We start from the raw sequence: 23,795 nt of genomic DNA, 5'->3' as shown, positions 1-23,795 counted from the left end.
ATCTAGATAGCTTAGCTAATTTAATCTAAATTCTTTTACAAAACTCAAAGTTATCTTGTGTCGAGTAATCATAATGCTAACAATAACATTATAATTACCTGGGGCAAGTGACAGCATAATAATTCTGACTGGCTGCAAAGGTCACATCATCTTTTCATTAAAGCTTACATCTTAGAACCACAACCACAGAATCTAATTAGCATATATCAAATGTGCAATGCTTTTAGTAGTAAGTTGAGACCAGATACTCTACTTTCTCTGTCCCATGATTTTGTTATAAAAGGGAACTTTATTAATATTTGTTAGCAAGCTTTCATCATGAAATCTAAAATTCAAGTTGATAAAGACATCAAACAAAACAATATTTTTATTGCAACACAAACATGTTGAAAGCTCACTCAGCAAGCAGTCTTAGAACAATTGAGTCCAATTTCTCAGTAAAACTGAGAAAAGAAAACATAGTTGTAACCCTTAGCCTTCCAGCCTCACCAAAAGAATTTGACAGATTAGGATCTTTAACAAATCTTAGCATAGCATTGGCCACATCAGTTGGATCACTACTGCACAAGTAACCAGTTTCACCATCACTGACAGTCTCCAGAGGGCCGCCACTTCTCATAGCAATCACAGGACATTTCATATACATAGCTTCAATTGGCACAATACCAAAATGTTCCCGCTCTGGGGTATAAATAAGGCACGAACAGTGTTTTAATAGCGTTAGTTTCTGGCTGTCACTACAAGATCGAAGTAGAGTAACCTTCCCTTCCAACTTTCGTTGTTGGATGAGTAAAGTTAATTCAGAAAAATGCTCAACGTTTTCAACAACTCGTGAATCATAGCCACCAGCCATTATTAGATGTACATCAGCATCAGGCTGTAACTGAAGTAATTTATCTGCAAAAATAAATAATAACACGTTTTGTTAAATATTACATAATTATTCAAACTAAGAGTATTAAAGAAAGTTTATAAAATCATTTTAAATTTTTACAGATGAAGTGTAGTTAACTTTTATAATTTAAAAAATATTTTTTTTAAAAAGTATGATTGCTAATGTAAGTTACTTCAATAAATTAGAATTATATAAATATCACAAAACCAATTGACTGTTCTTGTATAGTTTTTAAAATCTGGAACACAACAAACACAATACAGTGGCACCCTACATTTAGAAATTAATTCAGATAATGCGCTAAGGCCAAACGTGTGTTACCTCTAACATATCAGTTTCAGACAGTGCACTAAGGCCAAATGCCTGTCACTTCTAACGTATCAGTTCCAGATAGTGCACCAAGGCCAAATGTCTGTCACCTCTAATGTATAAGTTTCAGACAGGCACTAAGGCCAACTGTCTGTCACCTCTAATGTATCAGTTCCAGACAGGCACTAAGGCCAACTGTCTGTCACCTCTAATGTATCAGTTCCAGATAGTGCACTAAGGCCAAATGTCTGTCACCTCTTATGTATAAATTTAAAGACAATATCATAAACTTTTCGTAGCATTGATGTTTCTGGTTCAAAAACATTTAATAGAGGCTTTCTTGTTACATAAACAATCTCATGAATCCTACTGTTCCTACAAAGAAATAGATGAAGGAAAAGGCATAATTCAGAAATTGATTTGATTGATTTTTCTGGTTACCTAAAGCGTGAATAGCCAAATTTAAGTTTTTTTTCCTCTCATATCTGTTAATTGAAAGAAAGCAGATCTTGGCTTCTGTTGGTATTAAATCTTTTCCAGGAGGTTCAACTGGTTTATCAAATCCAGAGAAATCTGGTATTGGGTAAAGAACTTCAGGTTGGACATGATGAAGGCTTGAAAATGTTTCATGGAATACACCAGCTAAAGAAAATGAATTGCATAGTATTTAAATTGTGCCTATAATATTAATTGCACATCCAAACATTATCAGTAATCATCATCGTCTTAAGCAACTTAAGGCTATTTTAGTATTTTAGCTTACATTACTACCTTAAATTAGCTGATTCAAACCTAATTCTGCTACTGTCTTAGAACAATGTATATCAGAACAATAATAAGTACTATATAATAGTAATTAAAATCAATTTGCCCCAGGCTATCTACTACCTAGTTTTGTTAATTTTTAAAAAGTTATCTTATGAAGTAGGCCTAAAGCTTTCCATTAATTCAGAATCCACTTGTTAATTATAATATTGTTAAGTTCATGTGCCAGAATTTAAAACTGTAATGATTTAGATTTTCTACATCTAACTTTTTAACACTTGCTAAAGTGACTATAGTCTGAGTCATGACCAGTGGCAGAACTTGAAAAAAAGGGCCACCCCGCAAAAAAAAAATTTGCCCCCCCCCATTTATATATATATATATATATATATATATATATATATATATATATATATATATATATATATATATATATATATATATATACACATATACAAAACAAAAAATATGAACATAGGATACTCATTTCTCGCCTGATCGGGTTTTTGTTGTTTTTTTTCAATTAAAATAAATTACAACAACATCTCATGTGTGTGAGTGCATTAGTGTGTTTTGAAAATCTGTTTTATTGTATGTCAGCCGTAATATTTCTTAACCTCAAGTCCGTCAAAAGAATATAAAATATCAAAGTTGTATGTGTGTAATGGTTTCTCGTGTTATATTTATTTTTATCTCTTTTTATATTTATATTATTAATTTTAAATACATTTCCTTTATATACTATGTCATTCTTTAGTATGTATTAAAAAAAAAATAATTAAGAGAAGTAATTGCTTTTTAATTGTTTCATCTATTAAAAGGAGCTTATGAGCACCCCTATTTGACTATTTAAAAAGGGAAATAAGTCACGGAAGTGGTTTAAACGTTTGCCTATTTTTCACAATGGTTTAAAAACAAAGGGAAAACAAATAATTATACAAGAGCGTGGGATGGTGTCTATAGAATAAAGTTAATCCAACGCAGCTACAGTATTCTTTTAGCAAGACAACCATCAACTAAAAAAAAATTGATTATGGTCTGCTGTGTCTGGCGGCGCTGTAGTTCTGCCCCTGGTCATGACCTAGTCTAAGTTGTAGTACCTGTAAATTTGCTATTAACAAGTATGCAGTCAGCCATCCCTGTGGTTTTTTCTTCAACATAATCAATGGGTGCTCGGTATAGCTTTTTCCACACACCTTTCCTTTGAGTTAGCAGCATATCAGGAAAGTGACAATAAAATATTATTCTGGAAGATGATAATTTTAAAATAGGAATGCATGCTGAAATCTGATCAACAAACAACACATCACATTTAGATCCAAAAAGTAGAAAATACAAAGCAGCAAACACCATTCTAATGTATGCACAAAGAGCATAGCATCTTCCTAAAATTCTTCTTGGCAACCAGTCACCAACAACTGTAACTTTAAGTATTCCATCCTTAGTCTCTTGAAAACAGTGAGAAGGATCATGGTGGGCAGTAATAAATTCTACTTGATGCCCTCGAGATTTTAATGCAAGTGCTGCGTCAATAACAGCTCTTTCTGCTCCGCCAATACCCAAATCTGGATGAATAAATGTGACTTTTCCCATTATGTGTTTATTATATTATTTATGTAAATGAAGATATAGATCTACTGATCTTTGTGTAACTGAAAATGATGCAAGCGATTTTTTGCCAACATAAACATCCGTCATCTGTTTAGTAAGAAATCGAAAGCGGAAGTACTTTTAGATTGAATAACGAAAACCCCAAACAGTTATTAAGAAGCACGAATTGCCTGTTTGCATTGTTTATTAAATAAATAAAGTTTTTAAAAAAGCATAGAATGGAATAAAATGCCGAAATGGAGACAGCAGATTTTCCATTAAAATAATTATAAATAAAATTTTGCTACCAAAGACAGTAATGAAAGATCACAATGCACATATTACAGTTAGATCTGTTTGTGGAAAACAGCTTTTCTAAGAAGCCCTAGATCTATATGTAGCTTGCGTAGCAAAGAAGTCAAACGAGAAGATAAAAAAAGAACGATCACGGCATCTTAATTAAAGAGTGTGAAATAAAATAGTAAATAACATAGTCTTAATATAACTACGGTATCCTGTAATAATATGCACATATTTAATATCATTTTAAATATTTGGCTTAAAGGAAATGACTCATTATAACGTTGGAAAAATATTATTATAATATTAATTATTATTTTAAAATTGTTTTTTTGTTAGTGTCAGTATCTGCAAGTTGATATTTAAACAATTACTGGGCCTAAATCTGGCAACCTAGATTTGGCATGCGTAATGCGCACTAAACAAAATAAAAGGATAAAAATAATTGCAAGATGGCCGAGTCCCGAGATCAAGTTCTAATAGATTTTCAGGTACTTTTATAAATCACTCATGTTACCAATAATTCTAACTTACGAATACTCCTGCTCTACATTTTATTTCCCCTTGGATCTATTTGTTTTATTTTCTTTCAATGTTTTAGCTAAGCACTATACGTTATATTCAATAAAGTTTTAATTGTTGTCATCGAAAGAGACCGTCACTGGACTCACTGCACTCTGATTCAGTGATGACAGTCGGAATTTGAAGAATACGCTACCTTTGAAAAAAGTAATAGTTCTTCAAAGTATATTTTGGGCTTGATTTAGTTTGTAATAAGTGACGAAGCTACATCGTTACATTGATAAATTCCATTACAACAGTGTATGTGTAGTATTGTGTAGGAGTGTAGGCAGTGGCGTCGCTAGGTTGGGTGTCACCCAGTGCGGCACTTTGTGGTGTCACCCCCCTCACCCCCCCCCCCCCCCAAGAAACACAGTATATATAGGTAATCTCATGATATAGCATCTGAAATTATCTGGTAGAGTGTCGGTAACATTTGTTACTGTAAGTGTAAACTAGTGTAAACCATAGTTTATTTGACCGTTGAAATAAAAATAAAGTATAGGGCCTAGTGCATTAAATTAGGCTAATGTTTTAACTTAATTTAATGTTTAATTGACAGAAAATTAGGAACAATTAGTAAATCTTAATATTATTAATAAAGTCAAGTGTAGTAATTGTTTTTTTATTAAAGAAAACAAACTTGCAGAAGATTTGCGACAACTAGATCTAGATTTAGTTAGTAAAATAAGACTATTAGATTTACTAAGTTATAAGTAGTTTAAGTAGTAAGAAGAACTAGAACAATGTTTAGTAGCAGCAATGTTAGCACATACACTTCAAATAATTTAGAAATACAAAATAATAAGCAAAACAGTATTCCGGTGGTTTTTGCAACGGCTCGGCAGACTATGCCATGGTTTTACTGTTTTTTACTGCTGTACAGTTCCGGAATAATAACCAACGCTATATTGTGATTTTATTGTATATATATGTGTGTGAGTGTATTGGCCTACATAATTTAAATATATGTCACATACACTTACATGTGTGTTTATAAGCTTTAATCACTACAGACATAATAGTAACAATGTTTATCTACAGTCTGTTAATAATATAGTTAGGTGTAGCATTGTTTTCTCTAAAGTTAGCACGTTTACATCATGGTGTCACCCCCTTGTTATAATTGTCGATTTGTACTTAAAAGACTATTTTACTTTAATAAACTGTTAATTGAACTGGCAAAAAAGCATTTTCTTCTGTAAATTTTGCAATTTTTTGCCTTGGTCTCACCCCCTAAATGGTGTCACCGACGTGCCTCGCACACCCTCTCCTAGGTTTTTTTGTAACTGAATTATTTCAGTCCTTAAATTGTTTTGAGCATGGTGTTTGTTAATTTGTAATATATATATATATATATTAAGCAATGTATTAGGATTAATTTAGAGTTATTTAAAATTTAGTTTGACTGGCAATTCAACACAACTATTAAAGTAAGATACCATAAATGAAAGTTTTTGTTTTATAACTTATAATGTATACATAATGCAATTGGTACATTTTAAGAATCATATAATTCAAACTTTAAACAGCATGAAATAAGAAAATTTTGTACTCATAAGCTAGTTGAAAATATTGCTACGTTGAAGGCTAAATGTAAATTGTAATTTTTTTTTTCAGAGTGTAACTGGAATTGATGATTTTGATTTGTGCACAAACATACTCACACAGCATGACTGGAATTTAGAGGTAAAAAACAGCAAAACATTAGTCATCCTCCTCCCCCTCCCCCCCTTTATCTCTCTCGCTCTTCTCCTCCCCCCCCCCCCCCCATTTGATTATCATTTTATGCATGCTGGTATACAGTATGAGGGATTCACAGCTACTAAACAGATTCTGTGCCAATGCATCAAATAATTGTCATACCATGGGGGATAATATTTAATATTTTAAATTCTATTGATATATAACACTAGAAAATTGATGGGATTTGAAGAATAAACAAACACAAGTCCTTATACTTGTTGAATTAAAACATAATCTACTGCAAAACAACAAAGATTACATTAGGTATATTCTTTGAAAAGGTAGATTCAAATGGGGGTACTGGTCGCGTATTTTAATATTTAAAAAAAAGCTTTAAATGAAATCTATTTACAATCTTTATCTTATTTTTTAGTTCAATGTATTTTATTTAAAAATGTGTTCTGATGAGTTATGACATGTCTAGAATAAGACATTTTGTTTACATTTATTATTTTAGAGAGCTGTTAATAGCATAATGGGATTTGGCCCATCTGATGGTGGAGGCTTTCCCCCTGATGAAATAGGACCCTCTCCTGCTGAGGAAAATTTTGATGAATCAACACTGAACCCTATCTTGGGGCAAGGATCCGACAGGTTTATTGAAGGCCTTGGGGTGCATTTACGTCCTCCTGATCATGGTGCCTCTGATATGGCATCAGGACCATCCTATAGTTCATCACCACTGAACTTTGCTGGGCGAATGATTCATTTCAATGTTGAATACAGGGATAAAAACACTACAGTTGTGTTACCTGATAATGAAACTGTAGGTGAGTAGCTAACCTATGACTCTTTTATTGTTAGTATTGACCTCTAACCATATTCATTACACTTCTATAATTACTCATGTTTTTTAAATGGGCTGTTACAGAAAATGATTTTAAAAGTTAATATATGAAGAACTATTTTATTTTCATCTCCTATTATAGCTTAAAATAATTGTAACATTACATAAACATTAATTTTAAGAAGATAATTTTGATTGAAAAAGAATACCTTGTTTTATTTTTAGGTAAAATAAAAGAGATACTAGAGACTGAACTTGGTATACCTAGAGCTAAACAGGAATTGAAAGGTCTAGTCAAGCGCAAAGTTGATGACTCAGTATGTTTGTTAAAATCATTGTTTAATATTATAGTAGGTTAATAACCTCATGTTTCAGCTCTAAGGGTCCATAAGGCTATCTTGATTAATAGATGTTTTTTCATGTTGAGAGAACTTGATACAATCATAAATTTCATATTCTTAATTACAGACTTTGCTGAGAGATTTGCACCTTCCAAGAGAAAATTCCCTGTATCTGCTAACGCCTCAGATCACAAACCCTACAGTAAATAAAACACAGAATCAAGATGGTGAAGGGTAGGTAGCATCTTGTTTCTTATGTTTGTAACTACTGGAACACAAGAATATTATAACAACTGTTACATGCTGCTATTGAAGCCTAACTCCCTAGTATCTTCAAATGCTGCTTTTATATAATTGTTTCTGTGCTGCTTTTTCTACTTAATTAAAATTCTCGACATAGGAAAGGTAAAAACTTGCTGCTCACTACTTAAATTTGTTTTTGTTTCATTACATTCATTGTAACTTAAAAAAAAAATTTTCCCCTGAATAGTTGAATGAAATAATAAACAGCTTTTAATCATTAGTTCCATTTTCTAAACAATTTACCAATCTGTTTTTCCTCAAAGGATAATTCATATCACAGTGATGCCAACAAACTTTTAAATGCATATTTAATAGAAACAGATATAATTCATGTTTTTTTTTTATTTACAGAACCTCTCATGGATTAGAAGGTGATAGAGAATATTTGCTAAAAATAACATACAGAGATGATACAAAGTACAGAAATTTTCCATTAAAATTTAACTGCAGTAAAACTGTGGGAGATGTAAGTTGTATGGTTTGCATTACTAAATTTATTACAGGAGTTCTGTTTTCAAGCTAATGTACAGTCTTAATTATGATTTGCGCAATACAATATTACTTTGTGGATTATTAATTTTACTGGGCTGCGATATTTCAAAATTTTTAGACTTCTTTATTGTTAAACTACTGTTTTTCTTTTTTTCTTTTAGGTAAAGCAAAGCCTTATGACATTAACAGATATACCTGTTAGGTTTCAAATTTGGAGTGGGTGGACAAAGGAAGTCACAGACCAGGTTTGCTATTTCTCTGTATTATCAATACACTTTTGAAAAGGATATTATGTATATGAAATAACTTTTTGTAAACTTTCACTTTTTCTACTAGGATAAACTATTTGATTGCTGTCTAAATTACCCAACCCATGAACTGGAAATGACAAAGTCAGAATATTCATCTACAACCTGTAAACCTGCTGACACAGAGGTGAACAATTAAGTTTGATTTTTCTCACTTTATGTTATATACATTCCTACTGCTGGTGTAAACAGTTGTAACTTTTGTAATTGAATTATATTAATAGATAGTTGCATCAGCTTCAGTTCGCTATCATTAAGTTGAAACTACATGTTGTGGTCCTGTTGAGCAATATTTAGATAGATTTTAAAATTTGTAGGAGATGGAGGTAGACAGTGATGAAGAGGAAGACACAGGTTTAGAAAACTATTCACTAGATGATGATCTGTTCTCTCAAGAAGAACCAAAGTCATCGAGGCGTGTTGAACCACTTAGTAAGTTGGATAAAAGCAAAGAACATTATACTGTTTAAAATATAGCATGTTAAATAATTGGCTATCTTAACGAGCCTTTGTTAAATTGATTTAAACTTATCCCTTTTAGTGCCAGATGGTGTTGGAGACGACAAGTCAGCCCTGGAACATTTCACTAGAGAGTTTACCCATAGGTATGCAGCATTCTAATACTTAATTTATTTCTTTTCATCAGCTTAATTGCTAAATTTTAATAATCTTTTTCGTAAAGGTTTTATTTTACCTGTAGATCTTAACTAAAGATGTAAGGGGTGGTGATAATGGAGGAAAGAAAAAAAGGGGATATTTTATGTCACATTGCTCTGTCAAATATGTTTATGGATGAATGTTGAAAAACTGAATTTAAAAAATTATGATCTGGTTAATTTTGCTAATTTGTAATCTAAATTCTTTTATACAATCTGAATATCCGCAGATATGGCGAATGCCACCCCCATTTTTACATCGGTAGCCTTGATGATGCTATTCAGGAATCTCTTGTTGTCAGAGCAACTGATGTAAGTCAAACATTGTATAGCACTTAATCCTAATTTCAAGATGTTTTCAAGATGGCTACATTTGAATCATTGTTACTTTATTTGTAATGGAATATTTATGTTTGTTAAACACAGCGCAAGCTTTTAGCTGTCTACCTCCATCATGACAGCAGCATTTTCTCCAATGTGTTTTGTTCCCAATTGCTTTGTGCTGAGGGAATAGTGAACTATTTGAGTGTACATTTCATTACCTGGGCCTGGGATTTAACTTCTACTGAGAATTCAGCCAAGTAAGTCATTTTGAAGAAGCAGTCACATATTTTTTTTAATGTATTGGATTACTCTTTTATAAATAAGATTGAAAATTGGTTTCTAGCTTCTTAAACAAAATTACCATGCATAATTCTTGGTTAACATAACTTGTTGTCATCTAGTAATGTAATGTGACGTCTGTTATTTTAGGTTTCTACAGGCTGCCACACGCCACTTTGGTAGTGTGGCTGCAACACAAATGAGAAGCTACAACCCAGACCAGTTGCCTTCTCTTCTTCTTATCTCTCGAGCCAAAGCAACCAATGAAGTAATTGATGTCATACAAGGTTAGTACTTTAATAGAATCTTACTTAGAAACACTCCTGAAAAATAAATCCATTTAAATAGTTGTGTACTGCTCAACTTATGAGCCACTGTTTTAATTGTAAGGTCATGTGACACTTGATGAGATGATGACACGGCTTATACATGCAGTAGAAGTCTTTCAAGGACAGAAGCATGCTGATATTAATGAAGAGGTTTGTGCACATTTTTCATTTTCAAGTTATATATTTTTGTTGGGGTCTTTGTGCATTATTTATAATGAATTGTTAGATTATTCATGTAAGATCTTGATTAATAACAGAAAGAAAGAGAAGCCAGGGAAAGAATTAAGCAAGAGCAGGATGCAGCATATCAAGAATCATTGGCAGCAGACAGAAAAAAGGTGACTATTTTTTTTTGTAGTACAAGATATGTGTAACATAGGTATATTGTAAAAATGTAGTTCCTCTCTTTTATTTCTTATTCCATAGCTGTGGCTCTTGAAAACAGTTTTTCAACATTTATTCTTTTTACAACCAATTTTACAACAATTAGTGTTAAAAGTTTGGATATTTTAATAAAATAAAAAATCTTGTAAACAGGCTGAAGCTCAAAAAGTGGAAGATGATAAACGCAGAGAAGAACAAGAACGACTGATAGAAGAGCAAAAGAAAGTTGAAAATCAGAAAAAGGAAGAACAACAAATCAAAGAGGTAATGTATATCCTAGCATTCTTTTATTAGCAATTTTTTCATTTTCAATAGTTGTATTAACAAACAAAAAAACTTACTTTTTTTTAATCAAAAGCCTTTTACAAATTTTTTAGGCCATCAGCAAATCAATAGCAACATCAGTACCAGTTGAACCACCTGAAAATAGTCCAGGTCGCATTTGTTCTTTGAGATTTCGGGTTGCAAGAAGTGAAATAATCACTCGAAGATTTTTAGCAGAAAATACTCTTGAGGATCTACTTAACTTCCTCACTGCCAAAGGATATCACACAGAAGACTATAAAGTCATTACGACTTATCCTCGAAGAGATGTACGTATTAAGAACTTGCATCCTTATGTTATTCATATTTATCAAATAATACAATTTTAAATGTCTATCAAAATTATCTAGTGGGCAGTATCAACTTAAGTTGAGTGTTACTATATTTTTAAAAATGTCCTCTAATTCCAGATTTCCAATTTGGATAAATCATCAACCCTGGAGACTCTAAAATTATATCCTCAAGAAACTCTTATATTGGAAGAACGGTAGTTCTAAAAATAGACATCTGTTTTCCTCAAAGGACGGTGCTTATTGTGTGTGCCAGCATGCGTGGTTGAAGTCTGCCATCTTTGTGTACAGGAATGACATACTTGTATGATATTATCATAAGCAATGTTATATAGCATCATCATCTCTATAGAGATCTCAGAAATTTTGTAGAGCATCAGAGTACATCTTTACTGCATTACAGTATAAAAGGAAATAACATGTTAGGAATGAAAACTTGTACTTCTATTTGTCATCAGAAGATTTCAGAGCAGATTTGATTACATGCTTGTAATCAACTCCAAAGTTTTAATTGGAGAACCAAAACTGAATAAAAATGATTTATTAAGATGAATAATTTGCTTTATATTTTTCAAAAATGTTTTAATTCTGTTGTTTTATTTAAATATTTTATATTAGGCATAGATCTAGAAGTAAAAGCATTTAATTGTTGCTTAACTGCCAAATAAGTTGTTTTATTATGCATGGTTTTTTTTATACATGCTAAAAAAATTTATAAATTCTTCCATTACTAGTTGAGTGTTTTTAATTATTTTTTAGTTTATGACTTTTAAAAAAAAAACAAGTCTCTGATTGTTGTATCTACTTTTTAAAGAATACAATGGCTCATATTGTGTGAATACCTCAGGTATGATAGTCATGTAAATATTATTTATGCTTTTAATAGAAATACTTATTTCCCTCCATTTCAAATGGTTCACTGTATCATACGTGTACATAAATGGCCAGGATAGCTAAACAAAGGGCTACCATCAAGGCAAAAGTGTAGATGTGTACTTGTATAGCATTCATTCTGCTTCATTTGCCCGCTTGTAATAGAATCCCAACAAACAAGCCTGGCTTTCATATTGTGATAAGTGTTAATATTTTGTAAAGTAATATTCAAATAATGCAGTGATATCAGATTTTAACATTGTCAAATAAAGTTGTACAACAATAGAATGAATTGTCCATTCAATGTTCAAAATTTGCTTACATTTGTCATTTGTTTTATAAAACTGCACCAGGATCTATTTCACATGTTTGTTGAATTTAGGAAAATGTTCTAAAAAAAATATGTGGTTGCTGATTAAAACATGAAAAATAAGCTTTGTTTATAATTTAATAATAATTTATTGTTTATGACAATAGTCTACTTCACCTACATACAAAAAGTGGGGAGATACTCAAAAAAATAGAAATTTGGATTTGTCTACTTTAGTCTACATTTATTGTAAGGAGGGGGAAAGTTAAAAAAAAAAGAGCAAGTGTTGGCTAGTTTAGTCTACATGTAAAGGGGGGGGGGGGGAAAGAAGTCAACACTATAATGGAGCAACAGTGGATTTGTCTACTTCAGTCTACATGTAAGGGGGGGGGGGGCATGTCCACTCTAAAATAGGGCAACAGTAAGATTTGTCTACCTTAGCAAATAAAACCTGACAGACATTTAAATCAAGGAAGTTTGTGCAGGAAAGCAGAAGTAACAAAAAGAGTTCTAAAAAAATTATACTTGTTATGAAGTTTCAATGCTGCCATTACATTTCATGTGCAGTCAATCATCAGTACCTCATCTTTAGGCCATCAATTATGGAAGTTTTCTGAAGAAAATTACATTGAAGAGTTGTTTTCATAAAATATGCTTGTGATGCCCACATTTTTCAATTTAAACTATTAAGTTGGCTAGAGTTATCTGTGCATGAGGTAAGGATGCTAGGGTTATGTCAGACAATGAAACATCTGTTTCATGTTTACCTCAATTCAATTGGTTAGGATCGGATAAGTCTTTTATTAGAATGAATCAGAATAGAATGTCAATGTCTTTTTATATATAGAAAGCATACATCCTCACCATATTCCTTTGTTCAAAACTCTACTATGTTTTATTATTGCTTTGTCTTTCCTTTTCTGTCAGTTCAATATTATTTTATCACAATCTGTCCTCTTGTATGAATAAAACAATGGACCACTTTATGTGGGTTAGTAACTGATCATTAGTTGGTCTACCATGTTGGGCACACATATGGGCATGGGTTTCTCTGCTTTGATTGGTGTGGCTTGGATACAGCTATATGTATAGTACAGTGGGTTGGCTATTTTTTCTGGTTACTTGTTTTAAAAATTCATTGTCAAAAGGGGAGGTTACTGCAAATTTGTATTGAAGGGAGGTGGTTTGTATTAACAAAGGAAACGAGTGGAATAGAAAGATAACAAAAATACATTAGCTATAAAACTAAAAAAAATGGGTCGCTGTAGAGAAAATATTTACAGTAGTGATGTCAATTAACTGAGGTTACTGCTGTAGTGGTTTTAATTAGTCAACCTGCTCCAGGTGTTACCTCATTATTGAAGCAGTCTGTAATTGTACTCAGGACCTCAGATTTGTATACTAAGTAAAGGTGGCATGGTCTAAGAATGTACGCTTGTATATCTGGAAGTCATAAGTTTGGTACCGGGGCTATCAAATGTTGGTACCTCAACCAATCTCCACCTTCTGAACAAGGTGGTGCAATAAAAAATTAGAGTCAGGCAGAAACTTGTCAACATGAGTGATGGAATGACTCTACATCTCTTATCTGTCTAGCTTATGGGCATTAGTAATTAGTAGTAAAGTTCCCTATTCGAATCTGACCATCCATGGGGCAAGTTAAGTCGAGTTCAACTGTTTTTGTGACCTCTGCATATGAAGGGATAGTGTGGTTAGCTCTACCTCTAGGCCACGCTATCCCATTATGTCCATTGCTTAGTTATTTTTCTTAATTAATGATAGTCCACACAGTGTAAAGCCAAAAAAACAACAAAATAATGTTTGTTACAAAATAATTTTTAAAGTCTCAATATACAGTTATGGTAATAAATAAACAAAAACTAGATCATGCTATATTAGAGCTAGCGTAAGTATTATTAATTATTATAATTTTAAAACATCTGCTGTTTCCCTTCTTCCTCCACAAGCTGCAGAGCTTCTTTAAAGGTCAAGGTTGGTTTACGGTGCTCACGAATGTACTGAAGAATAGAAGATTAGCATACATTAATTAGATGAAAATGTACTGAAAAATAGAAGATTAGCATATGCAGTGGGAATGATTTCAGTTTTAGCACAAAGTTGTGATGTAACAATAATTGTTTCAGAAATTTATCACCCCGCTGAAGGAAAATAATTTATATAGAAAATATATACTTTTACCATACTAAAGAGAAGAAAATTGTTTAATATACAATTGTTTGGTTAATTGATAGAATACCGCAGATAAAATTTTTAAAAGAAAACAAAATGCTGGCATAAAAAGATGGCTACCTCTTTAGTTTCCTCTAGTGTTGTGTACTTGTGATTGTAGTTGAGTCCGTCCATACAAGATTGGTAGATCCTGTGCTGGATGGCCACAAAATTTTTGATCAGATCTAACTGGGCTTTCATCATCTCTTGTAAAGCCAACATGTTAGGGCTGTAGGCAGTCAAGGCTAGCAAAATAAATCATTCAACATGTTAGGGCTGTAGGCAGTCAAGGCTAGCAAAATAAATCATTCAACATGTTAGGGCTGTAGACAGTCAAGGCTAGCAAAATAAATCATTCAACATGTTAGGGCTGTAGGCAGTCAAGGCTAGCAAAATAAATCATTCAACATGTTAGGGCTGTAGGCAGTCAAGGCTAGCAAAATAAATCATTCAACATGTTAGGGCTGTAGGCAGTCAAGGCTAGCAAAATAAATCATTCAACATGTTAGGGCTGTAGGCAGTCAAGGCTAGCAAAATAAATCATTCAACATGTTAGGGCTGTAGGCAGTCAAGGCTAGCAAAATAAATCATTCAACATGTTAGGGCTGTAGGCAGTCAAGGCTAGCAAAATAAATCATTCAACATGTTAGGGCTGTAGGCAGTCAAGGCTAGCAAAATAAATCATATATACAGAAACCAATGATTAATACTGAGTTTTAAAAATACTAAAACTTAATATAACACTTTCCAAAATAAAAATAATTTTCTCCAAAGCACATGTTCATGCAGGATCTAATAAAATATTTTCAATAGGTCTAAAACCAGCACCTTTAGAAACCCTTTTAATAAACTTTAATAGTGTATATGCTCTCCAAAACAGAACCAAAGAGCCTGCTTTAGTTTCACAAGAATCACAACAGCACACATACAAGAGTACCATGTGTTAAACTTTAAAAAAGAAGTTTAAATACAAAACACCAAACAAATGAAACCTGTCTACCTTCTAGAGCATCAGCACTGATCACATGTGTGGCCACAGGCAGGGGGTCAACATACTGCAGACCATAAGGCACAGATACCCTGAAGCCATACTTGGTAGAATGCTGCGTCCCACCTTGATTGTCAGCAGTAGAGATATCCAACTGTCCCTCCTCCAGCACCACCTTACGCTGTCTAGTCCTGCTCCTGGGAAAAAACTTTTTGTTGGTTTTATTTGTTCTATAGAAAATATGAGGAATGACTGGTCTGTTACAGCTAAAATGTGTTCTTAATGTCTGACTGAATCTCTCTTATTCTCTCATTAAGCTTTTTCACTAGGCATTCTAGTACTAAATATATACATATTTTTTGTCGAGTTCTCCTTACAAGTATGATAAGCATGATTTAGCTTGAGGCAGTTAAGAACATTTTTTATTTTTTTTTTATTAAATAAGCATGATATGGTGATCACTCAAACACCCACCTCTTTTCATCTTTTTTAGATGACTTTTTATGTCTTGATCTTGATGAAGAACTGTGAGTAAGGGATTGTGACTCGGAGTCAGACAAGAAGGAGTCGGAATAGTCTAGATCTGTATCTGTTTGTCTTCTTCTATCACTGCTCTTCTCACTGTGATAAAAAAAAACAACTACCAATATTTAATGGTAACAGATTAATTACTTTGAATTTTTTTTTAAATCAACTAATTTTAAAATATTTCTTACAATTTTTTTTACAAAAACAGAACGATGAGAATTAACTGTAAAAGACTACTCATATGGGCAGCAAGTGTTGTTACAAGCTAGTGAAGTGTCAATTTGACTTTACAAGTATTATGATATTTAATAAAAATTGAGAATACACATTCCACTATGAACATACTTAGATATTTCTGTGACTGAGTCTTGTCTGCTAGCCATTTTTTTCTTAACCACAGGCCCTATCTCTGTAACTATTTCAGATTCTGAAGGTTTTCTAAAAAATTTCTTCCTTTTATCCTCTGATCTCTCTGTTTTGATTTCAGATTCCTCAGATATCTCAAGATCCCTAAACTCTTGTCGGACCTCCAACAGCTCATCCACCATGTGGATACCCAAGTTTTCCAGCAAGTTGGATTTGACATTAGAGCCAGTCTTCAACTCTTTCTTCTTGGCTGCTTTATGTTCAATTGCTGAAGGAGCCTTAAACACAGAAGATGTCTTGTTTGTGCTCACTGATGTATTTGATTGGTGCTTTCTTTTTGGAGATTTCTGCTTGGAAGATACAGGCTCTGGTGATGCAATACTTGGGATGTCCAATTCAAATTTGACTTGAACCAAAGGAAACAGAAATTTGTTCATGTTATAAAAGCGATAACTTTTAAAATGTGATAGTACAAACAAAAATTACTAGACAAATACAAAATTAATAAGTGTCAGACAAGCAAAAAAAAATTACGGCAGACTAAGGGAGAAATGTAAAACCGGTTTGACCTTCCTAGCTTGTTTTATATTATTTATCCAGTCTGTTTTCTAATGTTTTGACCTGCCTGTTGTATACTTACTTTTGACTTGGTCTTCTGAGCTTGATGACTCACGTCTGCCATGTCTCACTTCCAAAATTTCACTCCCCATTGAATCAGGGAGATCAGAATCTTGAGATTGTGACCTGGAATGTTTGCCATACGGTGAGGGAGATCTTTTAAATGGAGATGAAGATCTGGATTTGTTAGGCTCAGCACTAGATGGCCTTGATTTCAAAGTAGATTTTTTACGCCATTTTTGCTGTTTCTTAGCAACCAACTTTTGAGAATAACATCAAGTAAAAAAACAATGATTAGACACTTGATGAAACTATTGAGAGTAACATCAAGTTAAAAAACAATGATTAGACACTTGATGAAACTATTGAGAGTAACATCAAATTAAAAAACAATGATTAGACACTTGATGAAAATAAGAGTACAACTGGCAAAACAAAGACAGAAAAGATGGAACTTCAAGAGTTGTAAGAATAAAAGTAAATGTTTTATGACTGTTGGCCATGTACATGCAGCAGAGTTAATTCGTTTGTATTGCTAGGCATATAAGATAATTATGTGGCCAGCAAAATGTATTGCCTAACATCGGGTACTTAGGTTTACTCTGCTGCTTCTGCAATTCCAGTGGCTGTATACTAATACATGGCTCTATTTAACTTCATTTTCCATTGTATTCAACAAGAAAGATTTACTACAATAAAATTCTACTTTGTAGATTTCTGATGTAAATGCTACTGAATAAATTGAGACTTACATTCTGTGGTCGTCTTGAAGAGGAGTCAGAAACTGAGAGATTGTGGATAAATTCTGCAAGACTCTCTTCTTCAGAAGTTAAGTACATGTTCCCAAGGGTTCGGACTATCTCATTCTTTTTACTTCCTGTTTAAGAATAGTGGAATCATTAAACACACCCATGTAAAGAATAGCTCTCAAAGATTCTGTGTTCAAGTACATGTAAATCTAGAAAGCCAAATCTGACATAAAGAATCCTCTTTAGACCTAGAGATCCATTGGGCAGATGAAGTAGAGTTCATGTTTCTTGACATCGTCATATGAAGGTAAGGTGTGGTCAGCAATTTGCCGAGCTGCCTTTACCTTCCTTAACATGAGTTAGATACCCATCAGAGCTAGGTGGATTCAGTAATGTTCTACTGACTTAGACCCAGATTTGAAATTGAATCTTTCGGGTTAGTAGCCTAGACAAGGCCTACAATAACAGCATATGTTGAATATTTCCTTAAATATAAATAATTCTGTAAGATCTACTCAAATTAAGGTGCTGGTCAAACTGTAACACACTTCAAAAACCCCTCCCCCTTCCGCCTTTCCTCTAGGCAGTTATAGATGTTAAAAAGGTTTTCTGAAAATTTAAAAACAAATATTGTAAGTTAAATTTCAATTTTTTTTAAAACTTAGATTTACCTCCATAACTTTTTGATTTTTTATCTGAAGAGCTGCTTCTCTGATAATGTTGGGGGCTTGGGGTTCTTTTACCCTCTAGCTTTTTTGCACCAGATTTAGTTTTGCTTTTTAAAAACCTGTTTTGTTCAATCCCTACATTTTTATCTGCAGAACTGGGCCGTTTGGCTAACTCAGACCTCATGCCATCTTCTGACCCACTTTCTCCAGAAAAAGTATGATGTAATTTTTTTTTGCTTGTTGACCCACTGCCTTTGAGGGTGTCCTCTTTCTTTAACTGTGGCACATTTTTCTGCACTTCGGAGTTTCCTGGCAATTTAAAAGGTTTTGGCATTGTATATATTATTTTAACCCTAACACATTAATTGTAATTATTTTGAGGGTGAGGGGGAATACAACATTGTGAAATCATTGGTGATGTACTATGATGGGGTGGGGGAAGTAAACCTCACTGTTGTCATTTATGGACAACCACTAGGTGAAAATTATACTTTTTCATCAATGACATTTCTAATCATGATTACAATATTTCTAAACCTATGAAAATTGTATTTTACATACAATTTAAAACTTAGCTCTTACTTAAACACAATAGAAAGAAGGGATAAAATTGAGCATTTCCTTAACTGCAAATATCATAAATGTAGAGCTGACAACTGTAATTTAGCTCTTAGAGTTACTAGGGATTTAATTATGAGTAAGGTTTTTAATAATATATGCCAACAACAAACAGTACATCCATTTTTTACAACAGTTATGTTCCCTGGAGTAGTTTTACCAAACATTACCTAGTTTATCTTGTAAAGGTATCTTCTTCTTTAGAAACTTGCTTGGTGCGGGGGCATGAGCTGAGCTTAAAGGGCTGGCAGAACGGCGACCTTGAGAAGCAAGAGAGTTCCTAGCATCAGCCCCACTTGAGATGGACAGGTCCCCATACTCTTCAAAATTTACACTTCGTGGTTTTTGGGTTTTCTGAGTCAAGTTATTTAAATACGTCTGGAATAATAAAAAAAGAAGTGGATATTAAATTTTTGTATACAAGGGGTCATTCATAAATGACAGCACGCTTTTTAAAACGATTTTTACATCCCCCCTCCGTCACACGTCGTCACAAAAAGCCAGACCCCCCCCAAAATGACGTCACACCTCAGTCTACAACCCCCCTCAAAATTGCAGTTGAATTTTTTTTAAAATATTGATATTTTTCTAAAATCTTGTCTGAACTCTGTCAAAATAGAGTATTTTAATCAATTCCTATTACAATTTATTATAACAGTTTTCTAAAACGCGAAATAACGACTAAAATTCATTTTCTAACATTGCTTTTTTATAATGCAAAAGTGTGACGTCGCACCATCTGAACCCCCCCCCCTCATCACACACCGTCACAAAATTACTGACCCCCCTCCCCCCTACGAGTGTGACGTCATTTATGGACGACCCCCAAACATTATATTAAAACAAATTTAAAAAGTAAAGGGCTTACTGCAAGTTCATCTTCCTCTTTGCTTTTTGAAGGAACTTTTTCACCTCGAAGCTGGCTGTTCACTTTCTGAAGCAAGGCCAAAGCATTACTTCGTCCAGCTGGCATGTTAGGGGCTATAGAGCTCTTGAAGCTTGAAGAAATTAATAATTTTTAGATAGAAGGAAGATAATCTCTAATTTACTGCAATTACCATATCGAGCTTATGTTCATTAGCTTTTGCTCATTCCCATGTACATTGTATAACACTAGATAGGTAGATACTATCAGGGTTTCTTTTAGACATTTTTCTCAGAGGGGCACTAGAAACATCTGGGGGGACGGGGCACTAGAAACATCTGGGGGGACGGGGAAGAGACTGATTAAAGTATATGTTCCTATTAAAGTTATATATATTTTATAAGTAAATAAATTGTCCATCCCCCCCCCCTCCCCCATGAGAGATGCTTAAAAGAAAGGAAAGAAACAATGAATACAATATGGTTTCAATATATGATGACAGACTGTGAAATTACTCATCCCCTCTTTAAAACTGCCTGCCCTTAATATGTGGAATGTTTTAGATTAATAAATAGTAATTTTCATAAGTGGCTGCTTGACAGTAGAGAGTTATCATGCTAAGCCAATAAATGGGATGCTGTGGCCTGGCGGTAGAATGCTAGAAAGCTAACCTGCAAGTCTCAAGTTCAAATCCAGGTTCAAGTCAGAAGAATGTGCCTGATTCCACTCAGCTCTGATAGGTACATAGGGAAAGTAAAGGTGGCTGGGCATAGTGCTGACCACACTATCCCTCCATATGCAAAGGTCACAAAAAAAGGTGATTTCTACTTCACTTGCCCCATGGACCATCAGGTTCGAAAATGGAACTTTACTTTTTATAGCCCATAAATAATTAATTACTGATTATAATATTGCACTTTAAAGGATTTAGGAATACCTGTTAGTATTATAGAAGACAGTCCTCTGTGCTTCTAGAAAAGCTGGCACTGTGTATTTGAGTTATATCAGTAACCATTTCTTCTCCTTTTTGTTTAAGGAGTGGGGTTAGATTAATATTTACTAATTGGAATTAATATTAATAAGAAGATGATAGATTGTAGTAACTATCATTTTACCAAGTTACTTCAATTTTCTTTAGTAATCTTTTTCTGATAATCTAGCCTGAGGCTATTAATGTGATTATGGTAATCTATCTGTTTAAGTACGTAAAATGGTCAGTAATCTGAAAGAAAGGTGACCCATGAAATTTTGGTAATTATTTCAGATTTTTAAGAGGAATTGTGTTTTAAAAGTATCAACAATGTTTCATGTACCAGTTTTTAAACAATTGTATTAAAACTTTTCAGGATTAAATACAGATTAGTGATGTTTTCAACAGATGCAACCAAGCTCATTTATCTTGTTAAGTTGTTTTTTTTTGTTAGGCCTAAATTATAGTTAGAGATTCATCATTTAGGAGAAGCCACTCTAATTTACAGATAAACACTGTTTATGTAGCAAATCTTGCTCTCAAACACTGCAGTTTAAAGTTAATTTCTGGCCTATAGCTTAATTTAGGCTATATACTATATTAATATTAGACACTGCTTTTTGTTTATTATTCAATTTATCTATTCTATTATATTTGACAAAAATAGATCTAGACCCTAATATCACAATATTTAAATTATAAATATAGCCTACTTGTATTAAAGACACACTCATATATTAATGAGTCACCTTTCTTTTACATTCGTCATTACTAGCCTCTGCTGATATTACGTACATAAAACGATAGATTACCCTTTTTCTTTAGTTACTAGATTGCCTAGTTACTAGATCTAGCACTACTAAACTAACTAGTTAGAATTAGTTTTTTAGTAGCCTAAACTTTACTTTTTACTTTAGTTTTCTCTTTTAGTCTTTTTAAAATTTTTTAGTGTAGTTTTTTAGGCCTAACTTTTCTTAAGTGTTTATTTAAATATATAGTAAACTATAGTTTTAGGTACGTAAAATCGGTAATCTATTGTTTTAGGTACGTAAAAATCGCCCGCGGCTAGTAATGTACGAAAAAGTTAATTCATTGTAGTACACCTCCGGTTCAACGTATTTTATTATAAACACAACAGAAACACAAAAAAATTTAGAAAACACTAGGATTAGATCTACTTTTTTGTGAATGTGTGTTTTAATTAGAAAAGGTAAAAAAACATTATAAAAAAGCATTAGGCCTACAGTTCCAATCAAATAGCGAGTGATCGTCAGCGTGAGAAAAATCCCTACACAGTCGAGGGTTCACCGTGAGTTCATATTGACTTTAAACTTTAATTTATCTGCATACGTCATAGATTGAGGTCATTATGAGTTCTTATATGTTTATTTATAGTATCATGCATGCGAGATACTTTTAACAATACAAACTTAAATGCCTACTAACTAGCAATTATGAGTTAGTAGGCATTTAAGTTTGTATTGTTAAAAGTATCTCTAGCAATTATGAGTTTGGTCCTTTACCCATGGAAACCTTAACGGACATGAACATATTTTAAAGACTAAAAAAAACCAACTAAACAGTGTACATTCAATAATTCCAAATTTGGATTTTTCTCAAGTTTTGACAAAAGTAAACTATCTAAAACTAAATTTCTTGAAGAAATAGTTATAGTATATTAGTAACTTAACATTTTTGTGTGTTTCGGTTGTGTTGATAATGATATTATGATAATAATTATATAATAACGAGCCGACCCGCGGCATATCATACGCCGCTATTTAGTTGTTGTTTTTTTTTCTACTTTTCAGTAATTCATAATTTGTGAATTCGACAGTACCAATGCTGCCACTGAAAATATGTGCTTTAAAACACTAACCCCCCCCCCCCCCCCCCCCGTGAAAGCAGCCTCCTCTTAGTTACCTCCTCTAATTTTAAAATCGCTCTATGATTGTAAAATGTAAATATTTAGAGTGAACTACAAATCACCAGGCCATGTAGGGGTGGTGGTGGAGGGTGGGGGGGGGGGGGGGGGGGTAGCGATAGAGAGGAAGAGAGGGGACTGCAAAGGCGCGCTTGCAGCTTGTTTTCTAACGGCTCCCAGAAGAGAATTATAATTTATAATTTATATAATTAAATGGTAATCTATCGTTTTGGGTACGTAAAATCGCCCGCGGCTATTAATGTACGAAAACGTTACCTCGTTGTCAAGGCTGTAATAGAAGTATATTGTGATATGTTTGTGTCAAATATTATAGATAAATGGATAATAAACCTAAAACAATGGCTAAATATATCAATATAGGCCAGAAATTAACTTTAAACAGCAGTGTCTGCAAGTAAGATTTCCTATATAAACAGCAGCCATTTGTAAAATAGAGTGACTTCCCCCTGAATCTCCCGCTATGTCTATAAAAATAAAACTTTAACAAGATGGCTGCTATAGTAAATGAGCATGGTTGCATCTATTGGAAACATCGCTAGTGTTCATTTATTACTGAAAAGTTTTAATTCAATTGTTTAAAAACAGGTACATAAATGAAACATGGAAACATTTTTGTATTTTTCAAAACATAAATCCTCCTCAAAATGTGAAATAATTATTAAAATGTAAGGAGTCACCTGTTTTTCACATTACTAGTCTCGGGCGATTTTACGTACCTAAAACGATAGATTACCAATTAAATATATATTATATATTATAGATATACGTTCAACTGGAGGTTAACGTGAAGCGGGGAATAAAATACGCTAAAATGGAGTTTTACCCAATATAAATACTAAGAACTAAGTTTTGAGGATATTTAATAATAATGGTATTATTTTAATAAATAGATCTCTATCAGTAATCAGTAGTGTTAAGTTAAAATTAAATGTATTTCTGGTTGTTACCCGGAAGTTTACATTCAATAGTTAAGACGGCAGAATTATCTTTCCTTGGTGATCTTCGGTACCTCGACGGAGATTTCCGGAAAAATTGTCGTATACATACGCGGGGTGTTCCGAAGCCTAGCGCGTGGTGAAATACGA

General features: G+C 33.1%; 3 protein-coding genes across 6 annotated transcripts; 1 reads left to right on the top strand and 2 right to left on the bottom strand.

The window, feature by feature from the left end:
• Nucleotides 1-352: 352 nt before the first annotated feature.
• On the bottom strand, nt 353-3,682 carry LOC131953222 (alpha-1,3/1,6-mannosyltransferase ALG2). Its single transcript, XM_059316318.1, has 3 exons — nt 3,070-3,682; nt 1,646-1,846; nt 353-897 (listed from the first exon to the last, which is right to left on the bottom strand). Exons 1-3 carry the CDS (start codon nt 3,560-3,562, stop codon nt 395-397), a joined length of 1,197 nt encoding a protein of 398 aa, XP_059172301.1. The 5' UTR covers nt 3,563-3,682; the 3' UTR covers nt 353-394.
• Nucleotides 3,683-4,244: 562 nt separating this feature from the next.
• LOC131953191 (FAS-associated factor 1) lies at nt 4,245-12,148 on the top strand. The gene is made up of 18 exons (XM_059316261.1): nt 4,245-4,350; nt 6,041-6,109; nt 6,624-6,936; nt 7,179-7,270; nt 7,422-7,528; nt 7,949-8,063; nt 8,251-8,334; nt 8,426-8,524; nt 8,715-8,829; nt 8,939-9,002; nt 9,284-9,365; nt 9,480-9,634; nt 9,807-9,943; nt 10,047-10,135; nt 10,243-10,323; nt 10,523-10,633; nt 10,747-10,962; nt 11,104-12,148. Exons 1-18 carry the CDS (start codon nt 4,312-4,314, stop codon nt 11,182-11,184), a joined length of 2,049 nt encoding a protein of 682 aa, XP_059172244.1. The 5' UTR covers nt 4,245-4,311; the 3' UTR covers nt 11,185-12,148.
• Nucleotides 12,149-14,016: 1,868 nt separating this feature from the next.
• LOC131953206 (uncharacterized protein C19orf44) lies at nt 14,017-23,715 on the bottom strand. 4 transcript variants are annotated; one of them, XM_059316281.1, is made up of 12 exons: nt 23,658-23,685; nt 20,733-20,818; nt 19,799-19,928; nt 19,101-19,308; nt 18,316-18,621; nt 17,648-17,772; nt 16,918-17,155; nt 16,257-16,683; nt 15,858-16,004; nt 15,396-15,580; nt 14,477-14,640; nt 14,017-14,184 (listed from the first exon to the last, which is right to left on the bottom strand). In XM_059316281.1, exons 3-12 carry the CDS (start codon nt 19,901-19,903, stop codon nt 14,098-14,100), a joined length of 1,992 nt encoding a protein of 663 aa, XP_059172264.1. In that variant the 5' UTR covers nt 19,904-19,928; nt 20,733-20,818; nt 23,658-23,685; the 3' UTR covers nt 14,017-14,097. The 4 variants fall into 4 exon arrangements, with proteins under 4 accessions (XP_059172264.1, XP_059172262.1, XP_059172265.1 ...); XM_059316279.1 differs by lacking the exon at nt 23,658-23,685 and adding an exon at nt 23,534-23,582 and having other exon boundaries at nt 20,733-20,854; XM_059316282.1 differs by lacking the exon at nt 23,658-23,685 and adding an exon at nt 23,534-23,582.
• Between the last annotated feature and the right edge of the window lie 80 nt (nt 23,716-23,795).

This window comes from Physella acuta, unplaced genomic scaffold, assembly GCF_028476545.2.
Source record: "Physella acuta isolate Inbredline_101_S28 unplaced genomic scaffold, ASM2847654v3 ptg000913l, whole genome shotgun sequence".
Taxonomy (NCBI): Eukaryota; Metazoa; Mollusca; class Gastropoda; family Physidae; genus Physella; species Physella acuta.
This window is presented reverse-complemented; position numbering and strand designations above follow the sequence as displayed.